Source organism: Alligator sinensis, unplaced genomic scaffold (assembly GCF_000455745.1).
Source record: "Alligator sinensis unplaced genomic scaffold, ASM45574v1 scaffold1960_1, whole genome shotgun sequence".
Lineage (NCBI taxonomy): Eukaryota > Metazoa > Chordata > Crocodylia > Alligatoridae > Alligator > Alligator sinensis.
Genome location: NW_005843074.1, coordinates 312,615 through 334,331, shown reverse-complemented (window position 1 = coordinate 334,331; position 21,717 = coordinate 312,615). Strand labels below are relative to the sequence as shown.

Here is a 21,717-nt window from a genome sequence, read left to right as displayed (position 1 = left end):
TGCTGAACCAGGAACTCTGCTCTCGGAGCAGCTGGCTCGGGGATGGCTGAAACAACGTGACTGCGCAACGGCCACTGTAGTTATGAGCCACAGAGATCAGAGCAAGGGCGCTGGGGGCTGCACGTGGAAGAACAAATGTAGGAGAAAGCCTGTTCAGCTCCTTCCTCCCTTTGCATTCACACAGAGGTCACAAGAACAGGCCCCATCATTGGGCACAGCTGGAAGATCCTCAAGGTCTCCTCCGCCCCGACTGTTGCATTTAGCAGGAGGGCAGCTCTTCTTAGCTGGGCCCAGCTCTCACAGCCCTGGGGTGGGTGGCTCAGGATTTGTAACCTGTTGGTCTCCTCCCTGTCCTGGCCTCTCACAACCTGCAGCAAAGCCGGCCGCCTGCAACACCATCCCACGTGGCTGAGAGACCAATGCCAGGGTGTAGCTTTCCCCCAGCCCCACTCTCCCTGAGCTCTAAGCAAGTAAAGCTATGGATAATTGAGGCAGCAGGGCCAGGTAGGGTGACCACCCGTTCCTGATTGGGCAGGACAGTCCCGGAATGGGAACATCAAGTCCCGGGTTGCACGACTCCGGGACAGCATTTGTCCTGGATTTGCAGCTGTGCAAGGATGGGGAAGCAGCGGGTTTCCCCTTGCAGGCTGGCAGCGTTCTGGCCTACAAGGGGCTGCTCGGGGCTGCCAGGAGCACGATGCAGGGAGTGCCACATGCGTACGTGCACCCGCACACATGCACGTGGCTGGGAATACAGCTGGGCAGCCTGGAGAGCAGTTCCCTGTAGGTGTGTCTATGGCAGGGAGGGGTCAGAGTGGGGGCAGATTGAGGCCCCCACGGTGAGGGAGGGAGGGAGGCTTGGGCCTAGCCAAGGTGGGGCATGGGGCCAGGGCAGGGAGTGGGACAGACCTGTGGACAGCTTGTTCAGGGGGCATGGGGTGGCTCTCTGCCACTGTGCACACCCCAGGGCATGGGGGGGCATCCCAGGGGCAATGTGGGCTGCCCGCTGTGGCCTTGGGGCTCCCCACCCTGCTGCCTTTCCCTAGGGAGCTCCACGCTGGTTGTGTACCCCTGCCCACCTGGCAGCAGGGCAGGCAGGCAGTGGCAGCGTGGAGTTGTGCCCCTCAGTGCTGCCAGGTGGGCAGGGGGCATGAAGCTGGCACGGGGCTCCCGAGGGAAAGGCAGCATGGCAGGGAGCCCTAAGCCTGCAGTGAGTAGCCTGCATCCGCCCCTGCTCCGCTCGACTCTGCTCCAGCTGTGCTGCTGGCAGGGGAGGGATGTGTCCCGCCTTTCCATTTTGAATAGGTGGTCACCCTAGGGGCAGGCCCCTTCTGGTCCTCACAGCTGGAGGGCTCAGATTTGTCCCACTTCTGTGGCCTTCCCTGGCTGTGTTTCCCTTGTGCTTACCCCCACACCCCTTCCACTGTGGTCCCAGGGGAGTGGGGATACCTGAGGCTGCGCTTAGCTTCCTAGAGAGCGATGGGACCAAGTCCCTCCCCGGTCCAGAGTGGTACTAACAAGCCAATAGTGCGAGGAAGGGTTGGGGGTGGGGGGACAGAACTGGTGTCCCAGGAGGGAGCCTCTGGGCCGTGCAGGCAAAGGGACATAGGGCAGAGATAGGACAAGCCGAACCTCCCTACCGACAGCCACATGCCTTTGCCACCATATTGTGGAACATCTTCACCTGGGGCCCCTCGTCGCTGAGCGTGATGATGGTCTGGTCAGAGTATTGGACGGGCACGCAGCAGGGGCCGCGCTGCAGGGGCACACCTCGCTCCTGCATGTCCAGCAGCAGCACCGTGTGCGGGTAGTAGTCGGCACGGGTGGAAAGGGGCAGGCGGCAGGGCCCCTCGCAGTTGTTGGCGACATACATGTCCGGCACGGCAATGAACTTGTAGTGGCTGATGTCCACAGTCAGCTCCCGTAGCCGGCACGAGGCCTGGTGCCGCGCGCTGCGGTTCTGCCACAGCACCTTTCGGCGCTCCCGCCAGTGGGTGCGCACCGTCTGCAGGGCCTTGAGCAGCAGCAAGGTGTGCAGCTGCCGGGGCCCGCGGAGCTCCTCCGGCAGGGGCGTCACCAGGGAGTCACTGCTGCCTGGCCCCGGCGGGTAATAGCAGAAAGCCAGAAGGTGCTGGAAGAGGCCTGCATTGGCTTGGAAAGCAGGGAGCTCCCTCAGGTCCTGGATCACAGCCTGGAGCTCCTCCAGCAGCAGCTGCAGCACCCTCCCTTCCACCCGCCAGTGCCTGAAGTGCTGCTCCAGCAGCGCCTGGCTGTTGTGGGGGAACAAAAGCAGCAAGGGCTCCTCCGACTGCACCAGCCGCTCCAGGGCTGCCTCCTCAGAGAGGTTGAGCTGCTGGTGAGGAAGCGTCTCTGCTGTCTCGACGTCCAGCCAGTGGTGGACCCTTGAGGCTGGCAGTGGCTCCCCCGAAGAGCCCAGGATCCCACTGACGAACCTGGTCAGGCTGCCCAGGAACTGGTCGGTGCTGCCAGGCGCCAGCGTTGAAGTACTGGCCTGGCCAGCGGCTGAATCAGGAGGGGGCTCCTCTGCCCTGCCAGCCGGGGCCGAGCTGTGGGGAGGCACAGAGTGGGTCAGCAAGGGCAATGCTCTGCAACGGGCCCAGGGCTCCTCAACCCCAGGTGGCCAGCAGTGGGCAGGAGACTTTCCCCATCCCCACCCTGCCACGGGCACACAGCCACAGAGACGGTCCAGCCCGTATTACAGTCCCTCTAGCACAGCCCGACCTTGCCCCACTGCAATCACTTCCCCTGAGGGAAGTGGCCCAGAGGGTCACTCCCTGCTCAGCACCCCCACACGGCAGCCGCCCCCATTCCAGACACTCGATGCATTGGTTGCAGCCCTACAGCTCCATGGGAGATTTGATGGTCTAGTCCCCCCAAGCCCTCTGAGAGCATCGGCCGCTGCAGTGCAGTGGGCCAAGCCGGGGCTGCAGCAGGCAGTGCTGGCTTGAGGTTCAAGCAGGCAGCTGGCATGGTCTCCAGGCAGGGTAAGCTGCCCACACCCCTCTGCCAGGGTACGATGCCTCCCTCCTCAATCCATCTCTTTCAGTTTCCCCGGTAGTGCCGAAAGGCCACGCACCTGGGCTGGGGGTAGGGGACCGTCTCCACCACCCCAGCCACCGACAGGAAGCGAGAGGGGTGCAGGACATCCTCCTCGTGTTGCGACTTTGCCAGCAGGAGCACGACCGGGGTCATCCTGGTGAAGCACTTCTCGTCAGAGCCGAAGAGCAGCTGCTGGACTTCTGGTGGGGGTAGGGGGGGGCCTGCCAGAAGTGGGGCAGAGAGAAGCCAAAGGGTGAGCAGCAGCAGCAGCCAGGTGTCCCTCCAGCCATGGGCCTGCACCCAGCCCCACGGCCATCTTCGCAGTACAGATGGGGGCCAAGATGATGGAGGCATCAGGAGATTCCCACCTCAGGCCAGTGACTAAGTCAGGAATAGAAAGAGCCCAGGAGCCCCTAGCTGCATCCCCTAGGCTGTATGCTCCTCACTGGGCTTGTGCCTCCCCATCTCCTTGCTGGCACAGACAACCCCTCAGCCCGCATACCTCCATCACCGGGATGCTTGACCACCAAGGAGACTTCAAAGCTGAGCTGGCTGTGTGTGTGGATCACAGATGTCACCAAGGCCCCAAGGACCAGGTACCGGGTGTCCCTGGACAGGCAGAGAGTCTGCAGAGAGAGGAGATGCCTTAGAGATGCTTCACAGGCTAGGGCACAACAGGGGGAGGGAGGAGGACAGGGACCCCCTCCCAAGACCAGCAAATGATCCCTGCCATCTGCTACACGAGGCAGGGTGATTAGTGTGACCCTCAGAGATGAACCACGGCCCCCTGGATACAGCGGGAGGAAGGGCTGGGTGGGAGGCGGAGGCCCTGACCGCAGAGCCGGAGGCAGCCCAGTGTCAAGGACCAACCCTGAAATGGTGAGTAGCTGCTGGAGGCATGGGGGCACAGATCCTCCAGCCTGCTGGTGGCCACGTCCAGTGCCTTTGGGGCCTGTACGTGCACACGAGAGCAGTGCCACGTGCCCCTAGCTGGGAGCCTGGCTGGTAATAGTGCAGACACCAGCCAGTCAAGCTTATCGGGACTGGAAAACACTGGAAAAGATCAGGCCACGCTGGAGTGACAGGAGTTTACCCACGGGCTCCAACACGCGCAAGCTCAAAGCATTCACTCCCCCAAACCACTTGTGCAGCACTGAAGTCTACAGCCCAGGGAGCCCTGCCCAAGCAAAGCGGCAGGCTGGGTTAGCATGCTTTAGAAGTGCACTGAGAGGCTCCATGTTGACTTTCCCTTGATTCAGACTCAGTGTCCCTGTGCAGAGAGCAGCTCCCTGCACCTGCAGCCTCCCCAGGAGCTGAAACCCAGAAGAGGCACAAGCAGGTGGCTCTCTCCCTGGCAGCGGGATCAGGTGTGCAGTGATAACAGCAGATCCAGGCTGCCCATGCACAGGAAAAGAGGGCCAGGCCAAGCCCCCCTTTCTGGCAACAGCAGCATTGCGAGGTGCCCAGAGCCTTGCGGAGGGGGTGAGGAGTTAACATTCATAGATTCATAGATGCTAGGGTCAACAGATCATCGAGTCCGAACCCCTGCCCTGGGCAGGAAAAAGCGCTGGGGTCAGATGAGCCCAGCCTGATACCTATCCAGCCTTCTCTTAAAGACCCCAAAGGTAGGGGAGAGCACCACCTCCCTTGGAAGCCCCTTCCAAATTTTGGCCACGAGCGGTTCCTAAAAATCAGTGGTTAGCTGAAATTAAGGGACGCTGCACCCTGCCGTGCCCTCCTCCAGCAGGACTGAAAAAAAAAAACAGGCCACTTATTTTGGTGCTTGCCTAGCAGCTAGAGCGGGATTCCCCATGGGCTTTTCTGGACTGTTTTGCTCTGAAAAGCACTCGTGAAAATAAAACAGCAGTTCTTTATCCCCGAGCTCTGTCCCTGGGTGTGGAAGGATCCAGGCTAGTGCTGCTCCCCACCGCGTCCTTCTCACATATCATCTGGGGACGCCTCCATGATGTGGCAGTTTAGGGCCAGCCTGCAGCCTCCCCCACCCCGTGCCAGCGAGGGCGGTGAAGCTGTGCAGCTTTCTCCAGGGGGCCAAATTGGCCTGCAGGCCCCTCATGACAGGCACTGAAGCATGAGAAGGAAAGAGCCATTCCCGATGCTCAGGCCCTGACCATCCTTTGCAAGTTGAGTCACTGCCAGGAGCAGAGCAAACAGACAAGTACAGCTCCAGCTCCCTTATGCCTCTACGCCCAGAGCGCCTGTGCTTGTCCCCTGCCAATGGCCCAGCCAGGGCTGCCGGGAGCTAAATGAGGCTGCCGGCCAGCCCTGCGGAAGAGCACGTTTGACCTGGAGTGCACAGACAAAGAGCCTGGTGAGGCTGCTGCATCAGTCACTCTGCAGATCGGGGCCAGGCTTAAAATACACCAGAGTACATGTGTGCTTGATGTATGGAGTCGGATGAAAACAGAGCGAACAGCTAAGTGCCTGGCAGATAGGGCTGGTGCATCTCACTACCTGGTAACCCGGGGACCAGCCCGCACCCCGCTTCCCCTGGAGTAATCGCTGCCTTCCCCGAGAGCCCTGGGGCTCCTGAAGGCGCTGAGATGCTGGTGGTGAACCGATCGCTGGCGCTCCCGCCGCCCCCACCGCATGGAGCCTGGGAGCTGTATGCCAAACCAGCAAAGGAGCGTGGGAGTGGTGCTGGCTGCAGGCACACAGGTCCCCAGCCCCTTTGTCCTCTCTGTAGCAGTCAGCTCAGATGATGGGATAACAGCACCACCTGCCGGCACACGGGAAGATGCAGCCAATCTCCCCCAGCTCCCATCAGGGCGCCCAGAGCTGCCCCAAGGAAGCAGGAGGAGGAGAGGGGAGGGGAAAGGCTGTGTCACAAAACACGCTGCAGTGCGCCAAGCAGGTCCAGGCTGACTGCACTCACCTGTGGCAGGACCCGGCCCAGCTCCAGGGTGTGAGACGTGGTTGGAAAACAAGCCCTCCCCGCAGGTGCTCTTCAGCCTCCTTGCTAACAGCTTCAGCGGGGGCACCAGTGAATGTGGAGGTCCCAACCTCGCCCCAAACAGTGATGCAGCAGGAGGGGTGTTGGGTAGGGGTGTCCCCCTGCCACAGCCCCCCAGGCCATCCCTAGCCAGTGCATATACATGAGGTCTGTGTGTGCCTGGCCAGGCCACCTACCTGCTTCTGGTCCAGCCCTTTGCCTTCTGCCTGAAGCATCTCTCTGGCCTTGATGCCTTCTCTTTCTCTGCTTCCAGGATAAAACACCAGCACAGCAAACTGCAGCTGTCCGAGCGACCAGCCCATGTCCTCTTGAAAAGGCAGCTTAAACCTGAGCTGTGTCTCAGTGCCCCACGTCACTGCCAGAGAAAGACCAAGACAGACAGCATGACTTTCTGGCTGGGAGGAGAAATGCTCCCTGGCAGCAGTTACCCATAGGACCCCTGGCAGCTTTGAGGAGCACAAAGTGGCAGAAAGTGATACCTGAATCCAGCGACGCTCGACAGGAAACAGCAAGGGGTGGGGGACTTAGACCCTCTTGCGGCAGGACAGAAAAGAATTAATGGCTGGGGTTTGGAGGAGAGCTTCCCACGAGTAGGCTGATCCATGATTTACACAGCAGGATTACTTCAGCCTCCTCTTCAGGGGACAGGATACTGGAGTAGCTGCCCCCTGCTCTGGTCCCACAGCCAGGAGCCACCTTAACAAAACCCCTGTTTTTGCTAAACATTTTTGTAGCCAGCTCCTTCCTGCCCCTTTGTTCCTGGGATCCCTCCACCAAGTCGTCAGAGTGGTCTCTGTGTCACGCGTGTGTGCTCCGAGTTTGAATACAGTGCCTTTTGCACCAAAGCTAAAGGAGGATTATTATTATTATACTGCTGTATAGGGCCTATGCCACATGGTTGTTACAGTTCCATCCAGCTGAGGGCAATGCTCCCCCCGTGCCACATGTGCACCTGCACCCAGTCCTCTACAGCCCTAAAATTCCTCACCCCCACCACATCCTCATCTATCTAGCTCCTCCACACTCACATCTTGTCTTCCTGACATTCAAACATGCCTGGTACCCATCAGGAGACCGCTCTTGGCACCCACAGAAGTCCTTCCACTCCACTTCAGTTACTTTCAATGCGTGGGACCTCCTGAAGTCCGTCCCTGAAAGATGCTTCTCCAGGGAGACGGGACAAGGCACTTGGAGACCACCCCAAATGCATTGTCGGGCAGAAACCATCCCAGAAACGATCTGTTCTTGGAAGATGAGGTCCCCCCAGCCCTGGGACTTGCCTGTGGTTTATTTTTAAAGTTTCTGCAAACGGGGGGCAGAGGAAGTTACTCAAAAACTTCAAACCACAGAGCAAGGTGAATGACCCATCTGAATGAGAACGCCCTGAATCAGGAAGAGAGCGCCGGCTCTCCGGTAGGGACCAGGGAACTGGGCTTGCTGGGAGACCGGGGGTGGGGGGTGCTTCTCTTTCACGGCAATCTCTGGGACCCCTTGGAAAAGGATAGGCACAGCACACCTGTAATGCCACACAGAGACGCCATCTGGGGTCCTCAAAGAAGATCCAGATGACCGGGGAGTTTCAACGAGCTAGGCTGCAAGCGGTATTTGGTAGACACTGGTCTCTATTCTCAGCCCACCACTGACTCACCAAGCGATCTTGAAGCAAATTGCTTCCCCACTGCCTGCCTCAGCTTCCCCACTGCAAAACAGGGAGAGTGACATGGACTCACCTTCGCAACGCCCTTGGAGCGCCCCCCACACCTGGCTTTGGGCTAATGAGAGACAGGTTTTCTGTTCAGAGCCCTGATTTGAGCTGCTTTGATCAGGGAACATCAGGAGCCTGTGAGGTCTGCCGGCTCTGCACTGCAATATGCAACTTCTGCAGCCAACAGCCACTTTTTGACACTGCTGCTGGTGGGGGGACTGGATCGGGGGCAGAGAACAAATTACTCAGCCTTTAGTTTCCAAGCCTGGAATTAAGCGGGGACGTATCAGTGAGATACCATCTGTGAGCAAAGACAGATCCCCTGCAGCACAGGGCTGAGGCATGCTGCAGAGAGAAGCACATAGGAAACATTACACAGAGCTGCTGCTCATAGCACCTCTAAGCAGACGGGGTAATGTCTAAGAGGAGAGAGAACGTGTTGGCCCAGGGCATCGGGGCAGTTGGAGCAGCAGGAAGGAGGCAGACACCTGCTCAGGGGGCAATTAAGCAAAAGGGCCCTAAGGATTTCCTTCCCTCCTTCTGCAAAGAGCAGAACAGAGTGGACTTTGTACCAGGCCCAGATCCAAGCAGGAAGCTGCCCAGCATCACAACCACTGTCCATCAAGCCCTTGGTCCCCTTGGCCATTCCCAGATCCCCTGCACCTCCCCTAGGCTGCTCGGGAAAGGTCCCAGTCTTCAATTGCCAACCTCCTGAGGAGGAAAACCAGCCATCTTCCTTGATGTAAATAGAAACCCCCACTTTGAATCCCACCAGCAGCTTCCAGGCAGGGATCATCATCAAGCATCATACAAATAACTTTCTGTCCCTGTGGGGAGGCAAGGTAAAATGATTCCTATTTTACAGGTGGGGAAGCGGAGGCAGGAGGGATTTTGACTTCAGATTGTTCTTGGGTGTGGAGGTCATCTCATCTCCCAGGTCGTACAGCACCTGGCACAAATGGCCCTGTGCTCTGACGGGGGCTTCAAGGCACCACCTCAATTGATGGAAGAAAAGCTGTGGCAATGAACAGAACCCAGAAGTGATTGGGAGTGCCCTGCTGCGATCACTAGACAGCGCTCCCCAGGGAACCCTTCACATCTCCTTTTCTACCCGGGAACATATTCATGCTCACCAAAGACCCAAACAGCAGCTGACTTTTCTGTGGGATGGAGACCTGAATAGAGACTTGAAGAACTCAAGTCCAAAAATGTTATGTGTGGCCAGTGACTGGGGGGGCTCAGGTACTGGGTACCACACCTGAGATACCTGGGGCTGACTTTCAGCACTGCTGAGCACCTGTTGCATCCACTGCTGGCAGTTGGATTTGGCAGGACTGAGTGCTTTCAAAACCCAGGCCTAGGGCATCTCATCAGGTCAGGCATCCCAACACCGAGGACAGAATTAGCAGGCACTTTTAAACATTTAAACCAAAATCCCCATCACCCCTGCAGCAAATAAGCAGGAGGCAGGAATCTGGATAACGTGGTGGGGGTGCTGCTGCCTGGGGAGAGATCAGTGTCCTAGAAAAGGGCACCAGAGCCAAGCTTAGACTGAGCTGCTCCCAGCTTCAAACCCAGGTGTGATCCAGGGGTTGCAAAACCCACAGCAAATTTGCATAACTACTGATGCTACTTAATAAATGCAAATGAGGAGGCAGCAAAACAGGACAGAGGAATGTGATGTATTCTGCTAAACAACGGGGCATATTTGTTTTTATTTTAAAATTCAAAAATAGTTAGTGCCTGAAGCCATGGGCTGCTGTGTAGGGACCTGGGGAGCTGCCCAGGCATGGATCTTCTTGGATTATTTAGAACAGACATTAAATACAGTTCTGCTGAGGGCAGAGTGCTAGCCCAGCTTCCCGTATCAGATAGGCCTAAGGGCTTTTTTGTCTGAGAACCTGTATCAAACCATGCCGAAGGACAAAATGGAGAGCTTAGGTGCCACTGACTGGGGAGAGCACTGTGCATCTCTAAAGTCACTGGGTGGTCTCAAACAGTTTTTAACCAGCTATTTGGGGAACTTAGGCAGGAACCCACAGAACAACCCCCCTAAACTGGGCTGGTCAGCAGTGCACAGAGGCATGTGCCTTGCATTGCAGCCTCAGCAGAAGCCAAAAACTCAGCCAGGTTAAAGCCATGCTTGTACTGGAACAACATTGGAACAAACCCAGTAGTCAAATGCCAGATACTCAAATGCAGATGTTTAAATGATGCAATCACTTTGAAAAGGCTCAGGGTTGCCATTTCTCTTCCCTACCCCACTGCGCAAGGGGTGCAAAGTTCCATCTGCATTGCGTTCACCAGAGCTCCCTGTGGCTTTTACTGCAAAGGAATAACTGCAAGGTTTTGACAAAGACAGACTGCAAGGCAGCAAGCACTCCGATTTCTCCTCGGGAACAGGGTTTGGAGACAGAAATAAGATTAACACCAACAGGAGAAAAAAAGAAGAAAGGGGAACTGTGCTAAGCAACTTGATCTCTCTAGGATTTTACATTCTGCCCTCCAGCACGACCTCTGAACTCTTGTGAACTAATAGCAGGCAAGAGCAGAGCCACTGACTTTCTCCCTTTGTAGCAAACCTCGCCATGAACTACAGCAGCATCCATGCAGAAAAACTAAATCAATCTTTCTGTCCTGTTTTCTCTTCTCTTTTCCCCACATAGAGAACTTTATCTACGTGATTGTTTGGGCTTTTACTGATACTATTGGAGGAATAAATGCTGGTGGTCTATTTTATGCCAGGATGCGACAACAGTTCTTATCGAGGGGAGAGGGTGGTAGTGGTGTCCACTAGCCGACAATGCTAGAAGTTACAACACATACACCCTTGAGTGGTCACCCAGCAGAATTGTAGTTTCCTTAAAGACATGTTGGAAAAAGTCTATTGCATTATAAAAATTGGGCAGTGGGCAAGGCAGGGTAACAGCTTATGGACCAATTCAGAGGCATGAGCTCTCCTAGGCCACAGCAGCTTGCTTTGTCAAAGTAGGCTATGTCAGAGTACTGGTAACATTTAACAAAGTAGTCTGGAGCCTAGGAGAGCTCACCCCTCTGAACAAGTCTGTAAGATGGCACCTTGTCCCGTCTTCTGCCCAACTTCGGACCAACATGGCTAACTACCCCTCGTTATCAACCACTTAGAGAAGAATCCAGCCCCCAGATGTCTTCTTCCAGCAACATCTTTCTCTCTAGTCTGCAAAGCAATGTTGCCTTGCATTCCTCACCACCCTATCCAAGCACTTCTCTAAGCTTCCATCACTTCAGGATTTGCTTTGTTAAACCCTAGAAGAAAGTGAAGCACGTACCTTCCTCCAGGTGCAGGACCAGGAACTGGTTCTCTCCTGGCTCACTCAAATGAGCACTGATGCGTTTCAGAGACAGGAGCGCAGCGGATGTGTCCCCTGCAGAGCAGAGACCAAAGGTCTCCAGGGGGGCTTCTTCCCAGCCAGCATGTCTCACCAACTTGATGAAGTCACTTTCATAGCTGGTAAGGACACCCATGACTTCCAAGTGACTCTGGCCCAGGCCATCCTTCCTGTCCATTTTCAGCCTGCACACTGGTCCTTCTAGCCCACCCAAAAGCCATGGGTGAAGGCTGGCATTAGGCTGCAGATAGGAGAAGACTCCTTGATCTTCAGTAATGAACTGGTTGTGTTTTACTACTTTGGAATCCCCTCTTGGCTCACCAGCCTTCAAGAGCAGGTGAGGAGCAACTGTGGCTCTGCCCTTTGAGGCTATAAAGTTTCCTGCTCCTGCATGACTACTCATATTTTCCTCCTCTCCAAGTCCTAACTCTCTTGCAACAGTACTTTGCAGGTCAGCAGGTGAAAGGCCTTCCCCAAAGCTTCCTATTCTAGGTAGAGCTGTAGAGGGGAACAGCAGCAGCAGGCACTGCAAAACCACCCTAAGCACAGGACCCATGTTCCAGCTTTGAGCAGCTCTGAACTCAGCTGTTAAGAGTTGCCAGAATCCATCTTTTAAACCTTTGTGCAGGACAGGAGGACTCTATCTCCCTTCAGAAGGCAGTGACCTTGAGTTGACAATGCACAACACACCTCCCTTGAGAAATTCAAAGGCCAATGTGCTATAAAGGAGGGAGGGCCAATTCAAAGGAGTCTTTCTGTTCTATTTTTGGCTTTGCAACCAGTGCTTGGAAATGTTATAAAATTGAAACTGTTTACCTTCTTTTTAGGGATTCATGTCCTTGACTTAAAATGTTTTTAAAGAATGGTATATGTGTGTGTGGGGAGGGGGAAGGGAAGGGAGAAGAGAAGTTTAGATTTGAATTTAATTTGGCACAGCCTCCCTAAGGTTGGAAATACCAAGGGGAATTTGTTAGAGAGAAAGCAGCAGGTACTAAACAGGGACAATGAGAGGAATTAAGAGAAAGTAAATTTGTGTAATCTATGAGAAATTAAATTTGTGTAATCTATAACCTTTCCCTACTGGAGTTTCCCTGGATTAAACTGGCAGCTCCTGTGCTTCCATTTTGCAGGCAGTGTAGAGGGGTCATCTTATGACAACTCCAGTCTTTCACAGCTCCTTCCAAAACGCTCACCTGCTTGGGTCTCAAAATAATTCTTTTCTGCAGGAGAACCAGAAAGGGATTTTTAGAGGGAAGCAATGGAAACATACCTTGATTATTTTAAACTAGACTGGATAAGGTCACAAGCAGCAGTTCTGCAATCGCCTAGAGAGATGAAACACCTTAAATCCATACTTATCACACGCACAGGATTTCTTAATCACTTCTTCCGTTGCCAACAGTAAATATGCTATTTAGGATAGCTAATTCTGGCCATCGCACCCATTCCAAGGAAATGTTATGCCTATTTCTTTCCCAAAACAGTGCATCTTTAAAACAAAACATACAGGCAGACTTTTCCTGCTAGCTCACAGGACTTTTGCTGTCAAACTCTACTCATGAGCTGACTACAGTGCACACAATAGCTGGCTTTATCACATGCCTTGAATCCAATGGAGCAAAGGGTTCCTGGATCCAGAATTCTCTACAGTGGGCCCTACAAACTATGACTCCAAGCCTTCTCCGGGTAGCTACAAATGATGATGATGCCAAGCTTTGTCCAGGTAGGATATTTTGACTTGACAAAGATAAAACTCAAAGCCTGTTAAGACTCATGGTTCAGGACAGAAGCCAACATCGATTTTTTTATAACTCCAGAAGTCATTATAACCTTTAGTTAAATGTTCATTTAAAAGAAGTTCCAGATTGATTTTCTCTGCTTAGAAATTTTACTTTATGCTTACTTTGTCTACACTTCTGACACACAAGCCATGTGTGATGGAGCCATTGTACTACCTCTGCATTGGACACAAATCATCAAACAGCCTATAGGGCATAAACCTTCTGCCGGCAATTTGCCAATGGTTTATCTACACAAAGAAGCTAATTCAGTTTAAGATAGAGCAGTATTTAAAAGTGCAATAGCTATTCTTAATTATTTCCCTGCATACATATTCTTATTCCAACCTACTTAATCCACTTCCAAAATGAATTTTGCTCATGCAGATCAAAGTAGATGACCTACAATAAAAGCATGCATGCAGGGAGCTATTCTGGATACCAATCCTAGAGTAACTTCTTGTGTACACAAACCCCTAGATATGCATGGTGGCATCTAGGTAGGAACAAAAACAAGTGCAACTATGCTGCAGGCAATGGGAGTAGATGTCGACCCATCTTCAGTGAAAATGGTGCAAACATTTGCTACTGAAATGCAGACAACTTCCCATATTTTTGATGGGAGCTGGCCTGTTGCCCACTGATGTGGTGATAGTGGGTATTTATCATGCGACAATGTGGACTGTGAACTATTACCACCTCCAGCTAAATAAAAAAATTCATGAGGAAATAAATGTCACTCTGGAGCTCAGGAACTCACATTACTTTAAATTCATGGTTAATTAAATTAAAAGTAGATTTCCAGGTAACTCCAGTCATTTGTCTGCTAACTGGATAAGTTCTGATAAGCTACTAAATATTTCAAGACTGATAATTTTCCTACCTCCTCATTGTGGGGCCTTTAAACAACACTTGTATGAAAACAAAGGCAACAGTTTTACTCAAAAAGAGAAGCATGTATGCAGAAAATAAAGTTGAAAGCCTTTTAATGAATCTACAAGATTTAGGCAAAAACCACTGGCATATAAAAAGGACAAATATTTATCATCTCTGAGCAGGATGTGGTGTGCAAGTAAAATACACAAATCAAAGAAGTCCACTGAGAGAGTCCAGGAAAAGCTTTTCAGTTGGAAGGAGGTGGAGGGGGAATAGTCCCTGGCCCCTCCGTGGGCAGAGGTGGTCTCATCATTGGTGGCAGTGGAGCAGGAGGTACCCCAGGAGTTGGTGGCAGCTGAGGTGGTGCTGGGGGCGGTACAGGCCCAGAGGGAGGCATGGGTGGCAAGGGCATGCCTCCTGGAGGAGGCGGCGGTGGCAGAGAGTCTGGCAAGGGTGGCCTGGGGGGCAAGCCATTCATCAGTGGGGGTGGTGGAGGCCTCTTCACAGTTGGGGGCCCAGGAGGGATACTTTGAGGAGCTGGAGGCTTCTCCATCTTGAAATGGAACTGAAGGAAAAACTAGAGCAAAAAGAGGGAGAGATTAAAAATAAATCACAGGGTGACTGGTCTGCCCAGTTCTCTCCTGATGCCTCAAGGAACACCACCAGGGCCACGTCCACATGAACGGGGACGTTTGGTTTCCCAGGGACAAGTAGCAGCAGCACACCTTGTACCGCTGCTACTTATCCCCAGGGAGCACCCAAGCCAGGTGCACTGTGGTGCGTGGCAGGTTACCCCGGGTGGGGTAGGGAAGGCTGGGCCCAGCAACTGTGCTGCCCCAGCAGCTTTACCTGGGCTCTTGGAGCTGGGAGCCTGGCCAACAGCCAGAGCATGGCTTCAGCTGGCCAGACTCCAGTTTTGGGCAGCACGTGCTGCTGCCACGTGTGCTGCCCCACTTTTTTTCCCCCACACGGGTTTTTTTTGATCCCTTCACAGCAGTACAGAGATCGCAGCACACGGAAAACCTGAATGTGCAGTGTGTGGTGCGGCAGATGGGTTGGCAGCACCACATACCTCACAGCTGCACTCATCTGGACGTGGCCTAGGTGACTGCTTCTGAACCAACATCTGTAGTACATCCTGATCCAGAAGGCCAGGTCACTTTCAGACACACTTCTCTGGTCACCAACTATAGAAATGATCCCTAAAAGTATACATTACACACTGCCTCTCCACCCATATTACACACTGCCTCTCTCGACTGCTTTGCACCAATGGTCCCACTTGTCGTTCTAAATCCTCATGCTCTTTCGGCTCGGAATAAATGCCAAGCCAGAAGTGACCAATTTAGCATCCTACACCTATTTGAAAATATGCATGTGCCACACCATACTGCAGCCCAGAACCTCATGCATATGTATGCCATTGTGCAATAGCTGGCTCTCGGAGCTGTCCCCCAATGATACTAGCAGCAGAACATGATGCTAGGTACTAACCCCTTATTGCCACATGGGATATACTGACTTTACAAAGCATGGCACTATCTGCCTCCAAACCTAGCTTCCAAAATAGAAACAAAACTGGAAAATTCCTCAAGTACAGCTCTCTCAGCTTCATGTTTTTATTGTTAGTGAACTTACCACTGGTCATGGGAGCTGGCTTGACAGCCCTGCACAATTACGTTCTTTATTCTCTACAGTGAATATGGGGAACACAGCTAACTATCTTTCTCTGCAGTTAGCATGTACTGCAGTAGCTGTACAAATTTTCCCCAAAATACATGTCAAACCTCACCTCTACTTCTGGGGGCATGAACAAAATATAGTCTCACAAAACCATTCAAGTCTCGACCTGCCAACTGGGACTGCAAGCAAGAGGGCTTGCAGAACTGGTGTAAGAAAAGCTGTAAGGGTATGAAGGCCTGTCTTCTGGGAGAAAAGGAAGCTCATTTCATTTGTTCCAAAAAGAGTAATTAGACTGTAAATGGAAACGTTTCAACACAAGACTAAGAAAAGAAGTCCACCTGCATAGGTCTTATGCCTGTGAGCCAGTCTCAGGCAAATGGGTTTGTTTAAACTGCTTAGGCCCTAGACTGTCAGTCAAGACGACATCATCATAAGGCATAAAGGCACAACAAAGATTAAAATTCAGAGCCTGATCCTGTAATGGGGCTAGTAATGAGACTAATAATGAGACTTACTGCAGAAGGTGGAGCTTGCAAGTACCAGTACTTGTATGGTGGGAAGCACTGGCCCAATGCTGCTTTCCCCTTGTCCTTCACCCGCCCCCCAAACCATAAGAGAAGCTAATCCCCAGATACCTGTTTGGTTTCTCTATTCCAGTGGGTCCAAAACTTTCCTTCTGCTTTGTCAATTTCCCTGCTTGGCACCTGTAAGAAAAAGGAGTGAAAAGCTATTATTAGTGCCACCAGATTAACACAATGGCCTTTTTAACACAAGAGCTGCAAGATAAGCACAGTTATTCTAGGCCTTTGTAAGAAGAGCTAGTCTCAGACCTTATTAGACAATGTTGGAGGGAGGAATTAAGTCACTTTCATATCTGTCAAGGACAAGTGTGCTGGCAGAAAACATCTCCTCTAAACATCTGCACAAAGAGGACTCAGGAACAAAGCCCAGAGGACTTTTTGTGCTAGAGGCAAAGAATGCCTCGGCTCTGCAAATAGCATTTTTTTCATGCTTGTAGATACATGCCTCCACTAATTCTCAAGTGGTGTTAGCTGTTTCCAAACGTCTCCCCTCCCCTCCTTCAACTCTTCCAGCCAGGTCCCCCATCCCACAACTTAGACTTCTCTCATTTGAGCCTTATCTGCTGATAATTCCCTCTGGGTACTTTTCAAATGTATGCGGTGGAGAACACTGCCAGTCACTAATTAAGGTTTGACGTTAATATCTCACCTTGAAAGCAATCGTTTCGTAGGGCTCTGCTGCCATCAAAAGATATTGCCAGCGCCTGTCTGGGGGCTCAATTCTTTGTTCATATGCAGACATGAACCGATGCCTTGGCATGATGGTTTCAGCAATCTCTGGATAATCAATCTGTAGGGGTGATATTACACCATTAAGTATCAATGCTCCCCCCACCTAAAAAAAACAACACCTTAAGCTATAAATCTGGGTCAGTACACATCCTTCACATGGAAATCTAGTGACCTGAATGCTAGAGAGATATCGGCACAGCAGTCTTGATCATGGATTCCCTGCATTCACCCAAAGGAGAGGTACAGCACCATGAGGAGCAGTGAAGTAGCAAACAACCCTCTCTCTCCAGGCATGCCATCTGCTACCTCAGTCCTGGAGAGACTGCCTCTAGGAACAAGAGGGAAATTCACTCTTCAGGGCCCACTGAATCCTCAAGCTTTAAGTCAAGAATATTGTGGCAATTTTAATTACAGAAGCATCCATGCATCAAAACCTCACTAAGACCCTCAGCAGCAACTGTCTTTTCTCATATAGCCTGAAAATGTCTTTACTTGGATTGTTCAAATGACCAGAGGTTAACAATACCCTACCTGGAAGAGGAGACTCTGTTGTCCTGTTTCTGGATCTCTTTGTTTGGTCACTGTAAGAGAACAATGAAACCTGGGTTCAGTACTGCATAAGGAACTGACACTTTCACTTTAAGAACCTGTTGTATTGACCCAAATTATAGAAAAAGTGTAAGGGTATGAAGCCCTGCCTTCTGGGAGGAAAGGAAGTTCATTTCATAAGTGCCAAAAAGAGTAATTAGACTGAAAATGGAAACGTTTCAGCACAAGGCTAAGAAAAGAACTGGACTAACAGCAGTCCTACTTTAAGAACCTGTTGTATGGAATTGTTAGTATCAACACAACTGCACTTTCTAGTGCAACACCTAGAGATTTTCTCCATGTTATTAATACTGTATTTTTGTTTGATAGGTGTGAATGAAAGGAACCTAATAAGTGTAGCCATATATACATACTGCACCACTGAAATTCTACTGCCTCTGGAGCAAAGAGAACTGGCACACTATGCTCTTCAGAACAAGAAAATGGTGGGAAGAGAGAGAAAGGAAATCTTGGACAACAAACCAGAACCAAGTCACAAAGAGTTCTGTCGCTTTTAAAAAACAAATACATAAATCAAGGTGGCAAGGGTGACCTATACATCTTACTAGTAGCTATGAGCAAGTGAAGAAAAACACAGGGGAAGAATTACACCAAAGAAAGTAGTACAATAGTAAGCAACAAAGGAGAATTGGATTGAAACAGTATCATCCATATCCTATGCCAAATGCTGCAAGAGCTGAATGAATGCAACTCCTAATGTATTATTGAACAGGCTCATGTCTGACTGCCACATGTCAAGAGCTATTCTATGAGGGAAAAACAAAATGAAAAAAAGAGGGAGGGATACAATCGTACCTTATTTATGATATAACGAGATCTGCTAAAAGGCAAGTTTATAACTCATACCAGAGCCACAAATTTCAACTGAATTCCACTGAGCTTTATGTACCTGCTGTAAGAGACATGCCAGTATTAGTTACCTTTGTAACCTGGTCGTCCGATCTTCACAAATTTTTTCACTTCCACTTTGACTTTTTCTGGTGCAGGCTGGGCAGGGGCTTCTTTAGCTTCCTTGGCAGCTCTGCGTGCCCTAAAAATCACAACAGAGAATGGTCATGGATCCAGCTGTACCCACAAATGTGACCCTGTTGGGCAGGGGCTTCTTTAGCTTCCTTGGCAGCTCTGCGTGCCCTAAAAACCACAACAGAGAATGGTCATGATCCAGCTGTACCCACAAATATGACCCTGTCATTCAGAGCACCCTCTCCTCTGCCATATTTGCAATTCTGCTATTTTGACCTTGCCCTACTGTCTTCCTGATCTAAGATATGCTCCAAACAGTAAACCACCACCTCTTCATCAACCTTTGCCAGTAAAGGTCAATTCTGACCCAAAGCATCTCCATATCCCCTATCAAAGGCTATCAACTGAATTGCATGCTGACTATATTCTGAAAAGTATCCAGAGTAGAAAAAATATTATATAATTAAGGACTTACAAGTTGGTCTGATGCTTTTTCCCTTGGGTATGTGCTAAGTAGCTTCCCTGCAACAACACAAGATAGAAGAAAGATAAATGATGACAGGATTTTTCCAACATCAGAAGCTAGCACTGTCAAATGAAACACTACTGGAAGTTGTTTGCCCAGGTAAGGAAGTTCTAAATGACATGGACTTTTTAACCCTTAAGGCACAAAGGAAATATTTATTTATCCCCAGTAAATTTCAATGAACTGAAAAGATGGTATTTGCGTTTTCAGGGCTTCATCCACCACTTTCCACCAACACAATGCTCAACCTCTAATCACTTCCTTTACCCCATATTCCTCCTCACCCAAAACCCACTCCCCTGTTGTAGTTCTCTCCCTTTTTCACTCCTATGTTTGGTTATTTTGGGAACTGGCAACTGAGTAATGAGCTATGTAGGATCTGACAGGAATGGCATGGAGTCCTAGACCAAGGGTCAGCAACCTACGGCCCATGGAGCCAGAGGGTTTCACCCACCCTGGGGGGCTTTGCCCATGCTGGGCCACAGCCAGGCAGCAGGGAGGAGCAGTGGCAGGGTCTAGCACCAGCCCGCTTCTGACCTGAGCTGGATCATTCCAACCCTCTGCCAGAAAAAATGTTGCTGACCACTGTCCAAGACCTGCTCCCGTGCACATACGTATGTCCCTTTTCTAAAGTCCTTCTCTAGCTGCATAAAGTTAATCATACTTTAGTTTGCAAGCACTTAAAATGAATAAAAATTCAATAATATGACAGTTCATTTATCTTATTTCTCAGCAATCTGCTAACTCACAGCAGAGCTAGTGAATACTATGGTGGACTACAAGCACATCAATCAAATACATTAAATTTTTTTTTTTCCATTTAGTCCAAGTGCCTGATTCTACGCCGCCAAATACAGGGACAGGTTTTAGCCAACCAAACATTCAAAAACAAAATACAGACAGTTTACTGGCATCATCTCTTTGGAAGTTAGCTGATTTCCTAAGGGTTAAATCTGAAGATCACTCAATCTTATGTTTATTAAGCTTGACAGCAAAGTAGATTGAAGAACTAAAGAAAGAGGCTCAAGCCTAATGAATGATATAACTTAGCCAAGAAAAAACTCTCTTCAAGAACAGCCCTAAAATCAAGGGTATCCAGATTAATACAAAAGAAAGTTCTTTAAGCAGAACAATTCTGCAGAGCCCAAACTAACCAGAGACACTGACAGACAGTTTTAAGCAGTGTAAAAAAGATATAGCATGTGGATATACCCAAGGAGTAACCAACATACTGTATTAATGCTTTGGTAACGAATGGTAACTTATGCAATGTACACACACATGCACTCCCCCACCATCAGTGACCAACCTCTACATCTTTGAGAAGTTCTCAGGGACTTGGAAACAAGCCCTCCAGAGCCTAAATCAACAACACTTCAATACTGTCTGTTCTTGTTTTTCATAAGAAACCAAATGCTCAACTCACCTCATTGTTGTGCAGCGTCAAGCAGAGTTTGCATTCATAAGAGCCCAAGTGATTTTTCATAAAATAGGGATCCTAAGAAATAAAAAGAGAATCACTGAAATTAGAAATCACACGCAAGTATCTGTAGCCTGTCTGCATTATATTGAACTCTCAAAAGTATATGATGTACAATCGCTGTGGCATGGAAAGAGGGATCTTAGCTTCTTGCTTTCACTCTTGAGGATAATTTTCCATCTGAAACGACTTACAGAAAAGAGGGAGGAAACAGTTATTTTTACCTGCCAACAATATTAACATTGCTGTGCAAGAAAATTGCAACATATGACCTAATACTGAGAAGCCTGCAGTCGAGACAGACATAAGCATGTACGTGATCAAATGACAGCGTCTCTCAATTCAGTGTTTGACAGCGTCTCTTCATGAGGGGATCTTAATTCAAGAAGAAGGTTTCATTCCTATCCACAATTCTCAACTAAAACCTTAATTCGGCAAGTGGTTTCACACAGGTGGAGCATCTGAGAATGGGTGTGTAAAACCATCTGCACATAACAGCTGGCAAGGCAGGGCCATCACTAAGGTCCCTCCAATACGCTTAACAGTAAATCTGCTATGTTTTGCTCATTTACCTCTAACTCCTACGTCAGCCACATCCTCTTGCCAGTGATTTATTAGACACGGCCTGCACCGGCCCAGGCTGGATTTGGAGAAGCGACATATTCCCTTCCCTCTGGCTACTGACACTTGCCAATCGACTCGACTTTCGATAGCGCACGTCTGTATTGCACCGCAGCGTACCTCGGCGCTAAAATCCCACAGATCCACGTCCCCCAAATATACCACGAGACCAAAACGCACCTTGTTGATGTCGATTGTCTCCAACGCCAACTGCCGGAGCCTCTCCCTGCGGTCCCGGTTACTCTCCGAGGCCGAGGCGACGCCTCCGCTCCCGGTTTTACCTCCAGGTCGATGCTGAAAATCCATGATTTGGTCTCTGGGGCTTCAAATTATTGAGGAGGAAAAAAAAAAACCCCTAGAAAAAGCAATGAAAATAGGACGTGCGTGTGAGATACGCGAGCTGCGAGTTAGTTAATGGATCGGGACGAGCAGCAAAGCTAGAAACTGGGATTTCGTCCCTTCGCGCTCGTGACACCGAAGGGCGCAACACCCAAGCGGGCGCAGGCGACGGTGACCCGCGACAGGGCTGCCCGCGAGGGGGACCTCCGAGACCCCGCCCTTCCCCTGCCCCCCGCCTGACCTACTGCTCCGCTCTCCGCTCCCTCCGGCCCCGTGTGCCGGCCTCGCAGCGAAGCTCCCCCCACACCGGCCCTGGGTAATACGCACCCTCACAGGCCGCGTCTCGGCACTGCGCATGCGCCCCCGCGCCGGAAGGAGGCGGAGCACGCCGCTTCCGGCCGCCGAGCGCATCCGGGTCGCGCCCG

The 21,717-nt window shown here is 50.9% G+C and overlaps 2 protein-coding genes across 4 annotated transcripts; both read right to left on the bottom strand.

Annotated features, from left to right (window-relative positions):
* Positions 1 to 978: 978 nt before the first annotated feature.
* On the bottom strand, positions 979 to 11,734 carry AMH (anti-Mullerian hormone). The gene is made up of 5 exons (XM_006037164.3): positions 11,045 to 11,734; positions 6,208 to 6,386; positions 3,563 to 3,686; positions 3,098 to 3,281; positions 979 to 2,567 (listed from the first exon to the last, which is right to left on the bottom strand). The coding sequence occupies exons 1-5, from the start codon at positions 11,658 to 11,660 to the stop codon at positions 1,637 to 1,639; spliced, it is 2,034 nt and encodes a 677-aa protein (XP_006037226.1). The 5' UTR covers positions 11,661 to 11,734; the 3' UTR covers positions 979 to 1,636.
* Positions 11,735 to 13,851: 2,117 nt separating this feature from the next.
* On the bottom strand, positions 13,852 to 21,698 carry SF3A2 (splicing factor 3a subunit 2). Of its 3 annotated transcripts, none has more exons than XM_006037163.3 (9): positions 21,620 to 21,698; positions 21,134 to 21,308; positions 20,279 to 20,350; positions 18,802 to 18,848; positions 18,284 to 18,393; positions 17,286 to 17,335; positions 16,672 to 16,812; positions 16,077 to 16,145; positions 13,852 to 14,335 (listed from the first exon to the last, which is right to left on the bottom strand). In XM_006037163.3, exons 2-9 carry the CDS (start codon positions 21,257 to 21,259, stop codon positions 14,006 to 14,008), a joined length of 945 nt encoding a protein of 314 aa, XP_006037225.1. In that variant the 5' UTR covers positions 21,260 to 21,308; positions 21,620 to 21,698; the 3' UTR covers positions 13,852 to 14,005. The 3 variants fall into 3 exon arrangements, with proteins under 3 accessions (XP_006037225.1, XP_025049383.1, XP_006037224.1); XM_025193598.1 differs by having other exon boundaries at positions 21,538 to 21,640; XM_006037162.3 differs by having other exon boundaries at positions 21,534 to 21,635.
* Positions 21,699 to 21,717: the final 19 nt, after the last annotated feature.